This window comes from Scomber japonicus, chromosome 14 (genome assembly GCF_027409825.1).
Source record: "Scomber japonicus isolate fScoJap1 chromosome 14, fScoJap1.pri, whole genome shotgun sequence".
Classification (NCBI taxonomy): Eukaryota; Metazoa; Chordata; class Actinopteri; order Scombriformes; family Scombridae; genus Scomber; species Scomber japonicus.
In genome coordinates this window covers 776262-791256 of record NC_070591.1, presented here as the reverse complement: position 1 = coordinate 791256, position 14995 = coordinate 776262, and the positions used below count along the sequence as shown (strand labels likewise).

General features: G+C 43.1%; 2 protein-coding genes across 2 annotated transcripts; both read left to right on the top strand.

Moving 5' to 3' along the window:
* Positions 1–76: 76 nt before the first annotated feature.
* Positions 77–6790, top strand: LOC128373350 (visual system homeobox 1-like). The gene is given in 7 exon segments (XM_053333645.1): positions 77–213; positions 215–468; positions 1587–1662; positions 2392–2515; positions 3713–3908; positions 6470–6567; positions 6620–6790. Coding segments are annotated over 7 exon segments (1056 nt in total).
* A 1302-nt stretch (positions 6791–8092) lies between these two features.
* LOC128373220 (zinc finger protein 16-like) lies at positions 8093–14995 on the top strand. The gene is made up of 5 exons (XM_053333513.1): positions 8093–8221; positions 12182–12305; positions 13462–13517; positions 13720–13771; positions 13854–14995. Exons 1-5 carry the CDS (start codon positions 8093–8095, stop codon positions 14993–14995), a joined length of 1503 nt encoding a protein of 500 aa, XP_053189488.1.

Here is a 14995-nt window from a genome sequence, read left to right as displayed (position 1 = left end):
GCCGCTGATCCCCGGGCCTTATAAAGCTGCTCTCCTCTCCTCCTCTTCATCTTCATCTTCCTCTCTCAGCATGATGATGTCCGGTCGCGAGGAACCGGAGGAGAAACCGAGAGTCCGGATGTTCTCTCCCGGTTTCAGTCTGGACAAGTCCCGGTTACACGGCTCCGGGTTCCGGTCTAAAGGCTTCGCCATCACGGACCTGCTGGGCCTGGAGCCTCCGGTCCCGGGGCCCCCCCCCCACCGAGCCACCGGGGCCCGGGGCCGGTGGTGGTGGGGGGGGCGGGGGCCTGGCCGGGTTCTCCTTCCAGGGACAGTCGCTCCCGCTCGGCCTCGGCTTCCTCTGCAGCCTCGCGGCGCAGCAGCCCACCGGGGGCTCGTGCTTCCTACCGGGACACCTGCCGCTGCTGCAGGCGCGCGCGGACAGCTCGTACCTGCACAACCTGGAGACAGCGCGGGAAAACTACTCTGGTACGAGCCTGGTTCGGGTCAGCACCTGTTGTCTTGTTTTTATCTTTATTTAGTTTTTCAGTTTGTTTTTTATTCCAGAAACTTTCCTCATATCCTCCAGAGGATTTAAACCACTTATTAATATTAATATTATTAATATTATAATTATTATAGTTTATAAAAGTTAATAAATTAGTTTTAATCTTTATTTAGTTTGAGGTAGTTTAACATGATGATGATGATGATGATGATGATGATGATGAAGGTTATTCTTAGTTTTAATGTTTCAGGTTTGAATCAGTAGAATAAAACTGACTCTGTGTTAAATATAAATATAAATAATATAAATATAAATATAAATATAAATATAAATATAATAATATAAATATAAACCTTATCTCAGTGGTTTTTGGTGTCTGAACTCTAATAACCCCCCCCCCCCCCCCCCCCCCACTGCTGCTGCTGCGTCGCTCGGGTTGTTTCGGCTGAACTCGTTTAATCTGCTTTTTATGTTTTTATTCTTTAATCTGTTTAAAATGTTTTTAATCTTTTATTTTTCGTTCCGTTAAAACACAAAGTTTATTATTTATATTATTATTATTTATATTTATCTTTTTATTCAGTTTAAAGAACTTTAACTGATTTTTAGTGTTTCTCGTGTTTATATGTTTATTTATATTAATATTAATATAAACTCTGTCCTCTGCTCTGAGTTTATATTTATATTATTATTATTTATTATTATTATTTATATTTATGATCTTTTCTCTTTGATTTAAACTCGCTTAGTTTAGTCTCGTTTCGTGTTATTTTAGTTTCTTCACATTAAATCAGATTAATTATATTTAATATTTCATCAGTTTCTGTTTTTAGAATTAAAACAAAACGACTTAAATATTAATATCATGTTTATAATGTTTTAATATTTTAATGTTTAATACTTTAATGTTTTAATGTCTCTATATGTTCATCAGACGGGTTGCGTTGTTAATAATTATTAAGTTTTCATTTTAAACTAAATTAAACTCTACTTGAATAATAATGAGTTTTATTGTCAGTAGTGATTATTATATTTATTATATTTATTATATTTATTGAGCAGCAGTTTTAACGTGATTATAATATTTATGTGTTATTAGATGAAGAATGTCTCTCTGACCGGAACGACTCCAAAAACTCTGCAAACTCTCAGAAGAGAAAGAAGCGAAGACACAGGTGAGAAACATACCTTATTAATTATTATTAATTATTATTATTATTAGTTATTATTCATTTATTATTATTATAAAGTCTGAAACTGCCAAAAATGACCTTCTATTAATGTTTATATTATATATGATTTACTGTAATGTCCGCGAGCTGATCAGCTGATTTTATCTTTTCGGTTCGTCTTGTCTTTTATTCTTATTATAATTAATATTATTATTCTTATTATTATTATTATTATTAATATCTGATAATAATCTCCTCCAGTCATTAATGGAGAGTTTAATATTCAGCAGAACTTTTAATAAACATGTTTTAATTCTGATTTATTTATTTATTTATTTTAATTCAGCAGAAATAAAAACATGAAGCGTTTTATTTAAATAACCGGAAGAAGAGTTTACACATTTAAATATTAAATATTAAATATTAAATATGAATAATGACTCCTCGTTAAAGGGATGAACGGATATTAACGGAAGAAATGGCGCGAAATTCACATTGATTGATTTAAACTTGTAACTATTTAATTGATTGATCCTGATCACGTGCTCATGTTTAATATGAGCTGATCACGTGCTCATGTTTAATATGAGCTGATCACGTGCTCATGTTTAATATGAACTGATCACGTGCTCATGTTTAATATGAACTGATCACGTGCTCATGTTTAATATGAACTGATCACGTGCTCATTGATCACGTGATGACTGATTATTGATCTCTGGTGTTTTTTAGGACGGTGTTTACGTCACATCAGCTGGAGGAGCTCGAGAAGGCTTTCCACGAGGCTCACTATCCGGACGTGTACGCGCGCGAGATGCTCGCGATGAAGACCGAGCTGCCGGAGGACCGGATACAGGTATGACGTCATCTGCCTTTTATAACGACATTATCTAGAATTAAACAGTTCAAGTTGAATTATGACGTCAGAGTAAAATATAAAATTAAAAAAAAACAGTTTCACATTAAAAGTTTGAAATATAAAAAAAAATAAAAAATAGTAAAAATAGTAAAATAAATTAAATACTTTTACTTTGAAATTCAAACATGTTGATATTATTTTATTTTATTAAATTATTGGAGGAAGTGTTTCCCAACATGAGGGTCGGGGTCCTTCAGGGGGTCGAAACGGAAAGAAGGAAAATATATAAAATCTTAATTTAAACTTTTTCATCAGCTGAGTCAAAAATAAACATAAAAACACCTTCAAGTTATTTTCTTCTTCTTTTTAAACTCGTCTGCAGTTTGTTAAATGAATGAAATGATTTTAAATCTGAGGTTTAAATGAGTCGCTGTCTGCTTCAAGAATTAAGAAGTTTAAACTTTTAATAATATTTAAATTAAATAAAACTAAAAGAGAACTACAAAATAAACTGTTTTAATTTAAATATTAATAAAACATGAGAACAAATTTAACTGAAACGTTCTCATTTTTACACTTTAACAAACTCTCTGAGCTCTCTGTGCTTTTATTGTGAAGGTCTGGTTCACTCTCTGACCTCCGTACAGCAGTCTGAGCTCTCTGTGCTTTTATTGTGAAGGTCTGGTTCACTCTCTGACCTCCGTACAGCAGTCTGAGCTCTCTGTGCTTTTATTGTGAAGGTCTGGTTCACTCTCTGACCTCCGTACAGCAGTCTGAGCTCTCTGTGCTTTTATTGTGAAGGTCTGGTTCACTCTCTGACCTCCTTACAGCAGTCTGAGCTCTCTGTGCTTTTATTGTGAAGGTCTGGTTCACTCTCTGACCTCCGTACAGCAGTCTGAGCTCTCTGTGCTTTTATTGTGAAGGTCTGGTTCACTCTCTGACCTCCGTACAGCAGTCTGACCTCTCTGTGCTTTTATTGTGAAGGTGTATTTCACTCTCTGACCTCTCTGTGCTTTTATTGTGAAGGTGTATTTCACTCTCTGACCTCTCTGTGCTTTTATTGTGGAGGTGTATTCCACTCTGTGACCTCTCTGTGCTTTTATTGTGGAGGTGTATTCCACTCTGTGACCTCTCTGTGCTTTTATTGTGGAGGTGTGGTTCTCTCTCTGACCTCGCTGTGCTTTTATTGTGAAGGTGTGGTTCCAGAACCGGCGTGCTAAGTGGAGGAAGCGTGAGAAGTGTTGGGGCCGCAGCAGCGTGATGGCGGAGTACGGTCTGTACGGCGCCATGGTGCGTCACTCCATCCCGCTCCCCGAGTCCATCCTCAACTCCGCCAAGAACGGCATGATGGGGTCCTGCGCCCCCTGGCTGCTCGGTGAGCCGCATGCACGTCAGTACTACACACTATACACACTATACACACTACACACACTATACACACTATACACACTACACACTATACACACTATACACACTATACACACTATCTACTACACACTATACACACTATACACACTACACACACTATACACACTATACACACTACACACACTATACACACTATACACACTACACACTATACACACTATACACACTATACACACCCTGGCTGCTCGGTGAGCCGCATGCACGTCAGTACTACACACTATACACACTATACACACTACACACACTATACACACCATGTACTACACACTATACACACTATACACACTACACACACTATACACACCATGTACTACACACTATACACACTATACACACTACACACACTATACACACCATGTACTACACACTATACACACTACACACACTATACACACTATACACACCATGTACTACACACTATACACACTATACACACTATACACACTATACACACTATACACACTATACACACTATCTACTACACACTATACACACTATACACACCATGTACTACACACTATACACACTATACACACTATACACACCATGTACTACACACTATACACACTACACACACTATACACACTATACACACTATACACACTATACACACCATGTACTACACACTATACACACTATACACACTATACACACTATACACACTATACACACTATCTACTACACACTACACACACTATACACACTATACACACCATGTACTACACACTATACACACTATACACACTACACACACCATGTACTACACACTATACACACTATACACACCATATATACACACTATACACACTATACACACCATCTACTACACACTATACACACTATACACACTATACACACTACACACACCATGTACTACACACTATACACACTATACACACTATATATACACACTACACACACCATGTACTACACACTACACACACCATGTACTACACACTACACACACCATGTACTACACACTACACACACCATGTACTACACACTATACACACTATACACACTACACACACTATACACACTATACACACTACACACTATACACACTATACACACTATACACACTATACACACTATACACACTATCTACTACACACTATACACACTATACACACTACACACTATACACACTATACACACTACACACTATACACACTATACACACTACACACTATACACACTATACACACTATACACACTACACACACTATACACACCATGTACTACACACTATACACACTATACACACTACACACACTATACACACCATGTACTACACACTATACACACTATACACACTATACACACCATGTACTACACACTATACACACTATACACACTATACACACTATACACACTATACACACTATACACACTATCTACTACACACTATACACACTATACACACCATGTACTACACACTATACACACTATACACACTATACACACCATGTACTACACACTATACACACTACACACACTATACACACTATACACACTATACACACTATACACACCATGTACTACACACTATACACACTATACACACTATACACACTATACACACTATACACACTATCTACTACACACTACACACACTATACACACTATACACACCATGTACTACACACTATACACACTATACACACTATACACACTACACACACCATGTACTACACACTATACACACTATACACACCATATATACACACTATACACACTATACACACCATCTACTACACACTATACACACTATACACACTATACACACTACACACACCATGTACTACACACTATACACACTATACACACTATATATACACACTACACACACCATGTACTACACACTACACACACCATGTACTACACACTACACACACCATGTACTACACACTACACACACCATGTACTACACACCAACCCAGTACACACATATATTTAATGTTTAATGTGTAAACCTTCCTGTCTCCTCTAATTAAACCTGAATGTTTCATATTTAAACATATTTAATAATATTTAATAATATTTAATATTTAATAATATTTAACTGCTCTCTAAAGATAATGTGAATAAAGTTAAAGTTTAAAAGTTGTAGAGACAAAGTTGGTAGGGTCACGTCCCGACCGTCCCCATGGAAACCTACGAACATGATGTTTAATAATATTTAATAATATTTAAACATATTTAATAATATGTATTAATATCTACTTCCTGTCTCCTCTCATTAAACATGTGTATTAATATCTACTTCCTGTTTCCTCTCATTAAACATGTGTATTAATATCTACTTCCTGTTTCCTCTCATTAAACATGTGTATTAATATCTACTTCCTGTTTCCTCTCATTAAACATGTGTATTAATATCTACTTCCTGTTTCCTCTCATTAAACATGTGTATTAATATCTACTTCCTGTTTCCTCTCATTAAACATGTGTATTAATATCTACTTCCTGTTTCCTCTCATTAAACATGTGTATTAATATCTACTTCCTGTTTCCTCTCAGGGATGCACAAGAAGTCTCTGGAGATGTCTAAGAAGTGTTCCAGTCCGCCTCCGTCCGACTCTTTCTGTGAAGCCTCTGAGCGGCGGGCCGGAGGGGGGGTAGGAGGGGGAGGGGGGGCAGGGGGGGGGGGACAGCCGGGAGGAGGAACAGCGGACCGGCAGGGAGGAAGAGGAGCCGCTGGAGGAGGAAGAGGAAGAGGAAGAGGAAGTGGCCATCGATCTGTCCAGCTCGTCCAAACAGCAGCAGCAGGAGGAGCTAAGGCCCGCCTCCTCATCGCCACGGCGACAGAGCGGCAGCAGCAGCCAATCAGAACACAGCTGAGGGTGGGAGGATGAAGATGATGATGATGATGATGATGAAGATGATGATGATGATGATGATGTCACTGTGTGTGTTTCTTCCTGTTTTATATCCTGGTTGTTTTTGGTATCAGAGACTTTGATGTTTCCTTCCTGTCGGTTCCTGTGGATGAATGAATGTAACTCAGATATTTAAATTATTATTATTATTAATATTATTATTCTGTACAGCTTCAATAAAAACAAAGTATTTTTACAATCTTGGTTTTATGGTTTTTATTTTGATTATTCAACTTTAACTGATTATAATTTTGGCAGCTTCAGGCCTCCGTACATCACCCCATAACCCCATAAATAAACTGAGTTAGGATTATTATAATTTAGATTTAAAACATTATTATTTCATATTAAACACTTAGTGCAGATTAGACCCATTGATTCAGTAAATAATAAACTATATTATAATAATTATAATTATAATGATATAATAATTATAACAGGAACAGCCGGAGAGTTTAACCCTCCCGTCGTCCTCCAGGGTCAGATTAACCCGTCTCTTTCCTTCCTTCCTTCCTTCCTTACTCCTTTCCTTCCATCCATCCATCCTTCCTTCCTTCCTTCCTTCCTTCCTTCCTACCTTCCTTCCTTCCTTCCTTCCTTCCTTCCTTCCTTCCTTCCTTCCTTCCTTCCTTCCTACCTTCCTTCCTTCTCTCCTTCCTTCCTTCCTTCCTCTTTTCCTCCTTTCCTTCCTTGACCTGAGAACAACAGGAGGGTTAATATAACTCAACTTTATTTATGTTTGTGTGTTTAGATATAGTTTATTTATTGATTCATTATGTTCATATTTTATTGTGAAAGGGCCTCTACATGTTCATGAAGAAATATAATATATAAAGTCCTTTATATGTATATGTTATATCTCCTCTCTGTATATAAAGACCTTGATATGTATATATTTTATCTCTATAAAGATAAAAAGACTTATTGATCCCACAGTGAGAAATGAGGGTTAGGGTTATCTGCTCTCTCTCCACCAGGGGGCGACACACTTCTGTTCTCTGTGTTCTTCCTACAAAGTTTATATTTTAAATTAATATTAAACTCTGAGTCAGAGAACAATGAAACATTTCATTATATAATTAATACATTAATAATATATCGATTTATTTATTTATATATTTATGTATTTTATTGTTTTAATTTCAACAGGAAAATGTATTTTTTCCGTCGGATGAGACAACTACGTCACTTCCTGCCTCTGCATTAGCCTGATTAGCCGTTTGGTTGCTAAGCTAGCCGGATTCCCGGTACCGGAGCCGGTACGATGCGGGATTTAACGGCTTTTAAACGGGAGCTCCGACTCGTCATCGCCTCTCTGGCCAAGCAGCTGCTGTCCGAGTCTTTCACCGCCAAACACAAACTTCCTGTTCACGAACAAAACCGCGAAACTGAGGTAAGCTAGCGGCTAACGGCTAAACGGGATGGAATGCGGAAGCTCCGGGTGTGACGTCAGTAGGACGTTTTAGGTTTAGGTTAGTTTTATTTTTCCGATCATTTACAAAATAAATGAATAATAAACAACATGAATACTTTCTTTGACAAAGTAAACATTAACTAAATGATGAGATACAGAAACCAAAGTTAATATATCATCATTCTTTCCTCATCACTGTTTGTTTCTCTTACTAATTAATTAATATCTCTTTTATTCTCTTTTATTTTCTTTGACTGATAAAAAGATTCAGACTGAAGAGATTATTTTGTCCCTTTTTAAAACATGAATCACATTTCTTCAAAATAAACTTCAGTCAGTAGCAGCGGCTTTTAAACATGACAAAGTAAAATAATGAACTATTTAAGTTCTCATAACAAAATAAAAGCATTAATATCTAGATACTAGATTTCAACAATTAAAAAAAGAAAAAAATAGGGCTGCAACTAACGATTATTTTGATAATTGATTAATCAGTCCATTATTTTTTCTATTAATCAATGAATTGGATAAAAAAAAAAATAATTTAAATTTGTTGTGTATAAAGGGAGGAGCAGGTTGTGTATGAAGGGAGGAGCAGGTTGTGTTATGAAGGGAGGAGCAGGTTGTGTATTAAGGGAGGAGCAGGTTGTGTATGAAGGGAGGAGCAGGGTGTGTATGAAGGGAGGAGCAGGTTGTGGTATGAAGGGAGGAGCAGGTTGTGGTATGAAGGGAGGAGCAGGTTGTGTATGAAGGGAGGAGCAGGTTGTGTTATGAAGGGAGGAGCAGGTTGTGTTATGAAGGGAGGAGCAGGTTGTGTATGAAGGGAGGAGCAGGTTGTGTTATGAAGGGAGGAGCAGGTTGTGTTATGAAGGGAGGAGCAGGTTGTGGTATGAAGGGAGGAGCAGGTTGTGTTATGAAGGGAGGAGCAGATTGTGGTATGAAGGGAGGAGCAGGTTGTGTTATGAAGGGAGGAGCAGGTTGAAGGGAGGAGCAGGTTGTGTATGAAGGGAGGAGCAGGTTGTGTATGAAGGGAGGAGCAGGTTGTGTATGAAGGGAGGAGCAGGTTGTGTTATGAAGGGAGGAGCAGGTTGTGTATGAAGGGAGGAGCAGGTTGTGTTATGAAGGGAGGAGCAGGTTGTGTTATGAAGGGAGGAGCAGGTTGTGTATGAAGGGAGGAGCAGGTTGTGTATGAAGGGAGGAGCAGGTTGTGTTATGAAGGGAGGAGCAGGTTGTGTATGAAGGGAGGAGCAGGTTATGTATGAAGGGAGGAGCAGGTTGTGTATAAAGGGAGGAGCAGGTTGTGTTATGAAGGGAGGAGCCGGGTGTGTTATGAAGGGAGGAGCAGGTTGTGTAATGAAGGGAGGAGCAGGTTGTGTTATGAAGGGAGGAGCAGGTTGTGGTATGAAGGGAGGAGCAGGTTGTGGTATGAAGGGAGGAACAGGTTGTGTATGAAGGGAGGAGCAGGTTGTGGTATGAAGGGAGGAGCAGGTTGTGTATGAAGGGAGGAGCAGGTTGTGTTATGAAGGGAGGAGCAGGTTGTGTATGAAGGGAGGAGCAGGTTGTGTATGAAGGGAGGAGCAGGTTGTGTTATGAAGGGAGGAGCAGGTTGTGGTATGAAGGGAGGAGCAGGTTGTGGTATGAAGGGAGGAGCAGGTTGTGTTATGAAGGGAGGAGCAGGTTGGAGCAGGTTGTGTTATGAAGGGAGGAGCAGGTTGTGTATGAAGGGAGGAGCAGGTTGTGTTATGAAGGGAGGAGCAGGTTGTGTTATGAAGGGAGGAGCAGGTTGTGATATGAAGGGAGGAGCAGGTTGTGGTATGAAGGGAGGAGCAGGTTGTGTTATGAAGGGAGGAGCAGGTTGTGTTAAGAAGGGAGGAGCAGGATGAAGGGAGGAGCAGGTTGTGTATGAAGGGAGGAGCAGGTTGTGTTATGAAGGGAGGAGCAGGTTGTGTTATGAAGGGAGGAGCAGGTTGTGTATGAAGGGAGGAGCAGGTTGTGTTATGAAGGGAGGAGCAGGTTGTGGTATGAAGGGAGGAGCAGGATGAAGGGAGGAGCAGGTTGTGTTAAGAAGGGAGGAGCAGGATGAAGGGAGGAGCAGTTTGTGTATGAAGGGAGGAGCAGGTTGTGTTACGATGGGAGGAGCAGGTTGTGTTATGAAGGGAGGAGCAGGTTGTGTATGAAGGGAGGAGCAGGTTGTGTTATGAAGGGAGGAGCAGGTTGTGTATGAAGGGAGGAGCAGGTTGTGTTATGAAGGGAGGAGCAGGTTGTGTTATGAAGGGAGGAGCAGATTGTGGTATGAAGGGAGGAGCAGGTTGTGTTATGAAGGGAGGAGCAGGTTGTGTTATGAAGGGAGGAGCAGATTGTGGTATGAAGGGAGGAGCAGGTTGTGTTATGAAGGGAGGAGCAGGTTGAAGGGAGGAGCAGGTTGTGTATGAAGGGAGGAGCAGGTTGTGTTATGAAGGGAGGAGCAGGTTGTGTATGAAGGGAGGAGCAGGTTGTGTTATGAAGGGAGGAGCAGGTTGTGTTATGAAGGGAGGAGCAGGTTGTGTTATGAAGGGAGGAGCAGGTTGTGTTATGAAGGGAGGAGCAGATTGTGGTATGAAGGGAGGAGCAGGTTGTGTTATGAAGGGAGGAGCAGGTTGAAGGGAGGAGCAGGTTGTGTATGAAGGGAGGAGCAGGTTGTGTTATGAAGGGAGGAGCAGGTTGTGTATGAAGGGAGGAGCAGGTTGTGTTATGAAGGGAGGAGCAGGTTGTGTATGAAGGGAGGAGCAGGTTGTGTATGAAGGGAGGAGCAGGTTGTGTTATGAAGGGAGGAGCAGGTTGTGTATGAAGGGAGGAGCAGGTTGTGTTATGAAGGGAGGAGCAGGTTGTGTATGAAGGGAGGAGCAGGTTATGTATGAAGGGAGGAGCAGGTTGTGTTATGAAGGGAGGAGCAGGTTGTGTATGAAGGGAGGAGCAGGTTATGTATGAAGGGAGGAGCAGGTTGTGTATAAAGGGAGGAGCAGGTTGTGTTATGAAGGGAGGAGCCGGGTGTGTTATGAAGGGAGGAGCAGGTTGTGTAATGAAGGGAGGAGCAGGTTATGTATGAAGGGAGGAGCAGGTTGTGTATAAAGGGAGGAGCAGGTTGTGTTATGAAGGGAGGAGCCGGGTGTGTTATGAAGGGAGGAGCAGGTTGTGTTATGAAGGGAGGAGCCGGGTGTGTTATGAAGGGAGGAGCAGGTTGTGTTATGAAGGGAGGAGCAGGTTGTGTTACGAAGGGAGGAGCAGGTTGTGTTATGAAGGGAGGAGCAGGTTGTGTATGAAGGGAGGAGCAGGTTGTGTATGAAGGGAGGAGCAGGTTGTGTTATGAAGTTAAACTGGTTTCATGTTAAACTGGTTTCAGGTTAAACTGGTTTCATGTTAAACTGGTTTCAGGTTAAACTGGTTTCATGTTAAACTGGTTTCATGTTAAACTGGTTTCGTGTTAAACTGGTTTCAGGTTAAACTGGTTTCAGGTTAAACTGGTTTCATGTTAAACTGGTTTCATGTTAAACTGGTTTCGTGTTAAACTGGTTTCATGTTAAACTGGTTTCAGGTTAAACTGGTTTCAGGTTAAACTGGTTTCAGGTTAAACTGGTTTCATGTTAAACTGGTTTCATGTTAAACTGGTTTCAGGTTAAACTGGTTTCATATTAAACTGGTTTCATGTTAAACTGGTTTCATGTTAAACTGGTTTCATGTTAAACTGGTTTCATGTTAAACTAGTTTCAGGTTAAACTGGTTTCATGTTAAACTGGTTTCAGGTTAAATTGGTTTCATGTTAAACTGGTTTCAGGTGAAACTGGTTTCATGTTAAACTGGTTTCACGTTAAAATGGTTTCATGTTAAACTGGTTTCATGTTAAACTGGTTTCAGGTTAAACTGGTTTCAGGTTAAACTGGTTTCATGTTAAACTGGTTTTAGGTGAAACTGGTTCAGCGTCTCTGTGATGAAGCTGTGGATGAAATCCTGAAGATGGTCGATCAGGACTTCAGTGATCCGGTTCAGAGTGACGACGGAGGAGCAGCTGGAGGTCCTCAAACATCTGGTACCTGTCCTCACACACCTGTCCTCACACACCTGTCCTCACACATCTGTCCTCACACACCTGTCCTCACACACCTGTCCTCACACACCTGTCCTCACACATCTGTCCTCACACACCTGTCCTCACACATCTGTCCTCACACATCTGTCCTCACACATCTGTCCTCACACACCTGTCCTCACATATCTGTCCTCACACATCTGGTACCTGTCCTCACACACCTGTCCTCACACATCTGTCCTCACACATCTGGTACCTGTCCTCACACACCTGTCCTCACACACCTGTCCTCACACATCTGGTACCTGTCCTCACACACCTGTCCTCACACATCTGTCCTCACACACCTGTCCTCACACATCTGGTACCTGTCCTCACACACCTGTCCTCACACATCTGTCCTCACACATCTGGTACCTGTCCTCACACACCTGTCCTCACACACCTGTCCTCACACATCTGTCCTCACACACCTGTCCTCACACACCTGTCCTCAAACATCTGGTACCTGTCCTCACACATCTGTCCTCAAACATCTGGTACCTGTCCTCACACACCTGTCCTCACACACCTGTCCTCACACATCTGTCCTCACACACCTGTCCTCACACATCTGTCCTCACACACCTGTCCTCACACACCTGTCCTCACACATCTGGTATCTGTCCTCACACACCTGTCCTCACACACCTGTCCTCACACATCTGTCCTCGCACATCTGGTACCTGTCCTCACACATCTGGTACCTGTCCTCACACACCTGTCCTCACACATCTGTCCTCACACATCTGTCCTCACACACCTGTCCTCACACATCTGGTACCTGTCCTCACACATCTGTCCTCGCACATCTGGTACCTGTCCTCACACACCTGTCCTCACACATCTGTCCTCACACACCTGTCCTCACACATCTGTCCTCACACATCTGTCCTCGCACATCTGTCCTCACACATCTGGTACCTGTCCTCACACACCTGTCCACACACCTGTCCTCACACATCTGGTACCTGTCCTCACACATCTGGTACCTGTCCTCACACACCTGTCCTCACACACCTGTCCTCAAACATCTGTCCTCACACATCTGTCCTCACACACCTGTCCTCACACATCTGTCCTCACACATCTGGTGTCTGTGTGTTCTGTGTTCCAGGTGATGAGGGAGGTCAGCGCCCCCCCACAGAGCAGACCCTGATCCTGGTCTACGAGGTGAGTCCAGACCATCAGCCCCTCCACCCCCCCACCCCTCACCCTGCTCTGTGTGACATGATAACCCTCATCTGTGTGTGTGTGTGTGTGTGTCTGTGTGTGTCTCTGTGTGTGTGTGTGTGTGTGTGTGTGTGTGTCTCTGTGTGTGTGTGTGTGTGTGTGTGTGTGTGTGTCTCTCTCTGTGTGTGTGTGTGTGTTACAGAGAGCAGCAGTGGACTCTGACTGTGTGTTGCTGTCTGTTCAGGGTTCAGCAGGTAAACTGATAACTGATCAATAATCATCAATAAGTCCTCGTTGGCCTCCAGTAACCTTTGACCTCTGTGCTGTTTGTTACAGACTGCAGCGATGAGACAGCTGACTGCTCCTCTCCTCCTCCTCCTCTTCCTCTTCCTCTCCATCATGAGTACTCACGGTCCTCTCCTCCCGCTGCAGAGGAAGGGGGCGTGGCCTCAGCAGCACGCAGCAGGAAGAGGAAGAAGGACTCGGTGGGGGCGGGGGGGGCGGAGCTTCCTGTCAGCTGCTCTCAGTGTGACATGTTGTTCCCAAACAGCGAGCGGCTCTCAGACCACCTCAGGAAGAGTCATCCGGCGTGCTCGGCGTGCGGCGCCACGTTCAGCGGCGTCCTGAAGCTTCGCCAACACCAGGAGGAAGAACACGGTCTGCTGCCGTACGCCTGCGACTACTGCGCCAAAACCTTCAACCACAGAGCTCACAGAGACGTGCACGTGAAGGCGCGGCACACCGGAGAGAAGAGCGTGCACTGTGACATCTGTGGGAAGGGCTACTCCTGCGCCAGCGTGCTGAAGACGCACCGCATCACGCACTTCGACAAGACCTTCATCTGCGATGTCTGCGGGAAGAGCTTCTACCACGCCTGTCACCTGACGCGCCACAAGCTGGTGCACCGGGCGGAGCGGCCGTACCGCTGCTCCACCTGCGGGAAAGGCTTCACGCAGGCGGAGAACCTGCGCAGCCACCAGGCCATCCACAGCGGGGAGCGGCAGCTGTGCTCCGTGTGTGGGAAGAGTTTCCGCTGCCTGAAGAACCACGTCATCAGCAAACACTCGCACGAGCTGCCGGCCGCCGAGCCGCCGCCACGCTGCTCCGTCAGCTGCGACGTCTGCGGGAAGAAGTTCCCCAACCGGTCCCAGTACCGAGTCCACCAGAGGAGCCACACGGGGGAGAAGCCGTTCCACTGCGACGTGTGCGGGAAGAGCTACCGGCTGAAGGAGCTGCTGAGGGACCATCGCTACACCCACAGCGGGGAGAAACCCTACCGCTGCTCCCTCTGCTCCAAAACCTTCAACCTGGCCACCAGCTTCATGCGCCACCGCAGCATCCACAGCGGAGAGACACCGTTCAGCTGCCACGCCTGCGGGAAACACTTCCGCCTGCTCACCTTCCTCAAGGCTCACCTGCAGACCAAAGCTCACCTGAAGCAGACGCAGCAGCCTCCACCTCTGACCTCTGACCTCTGA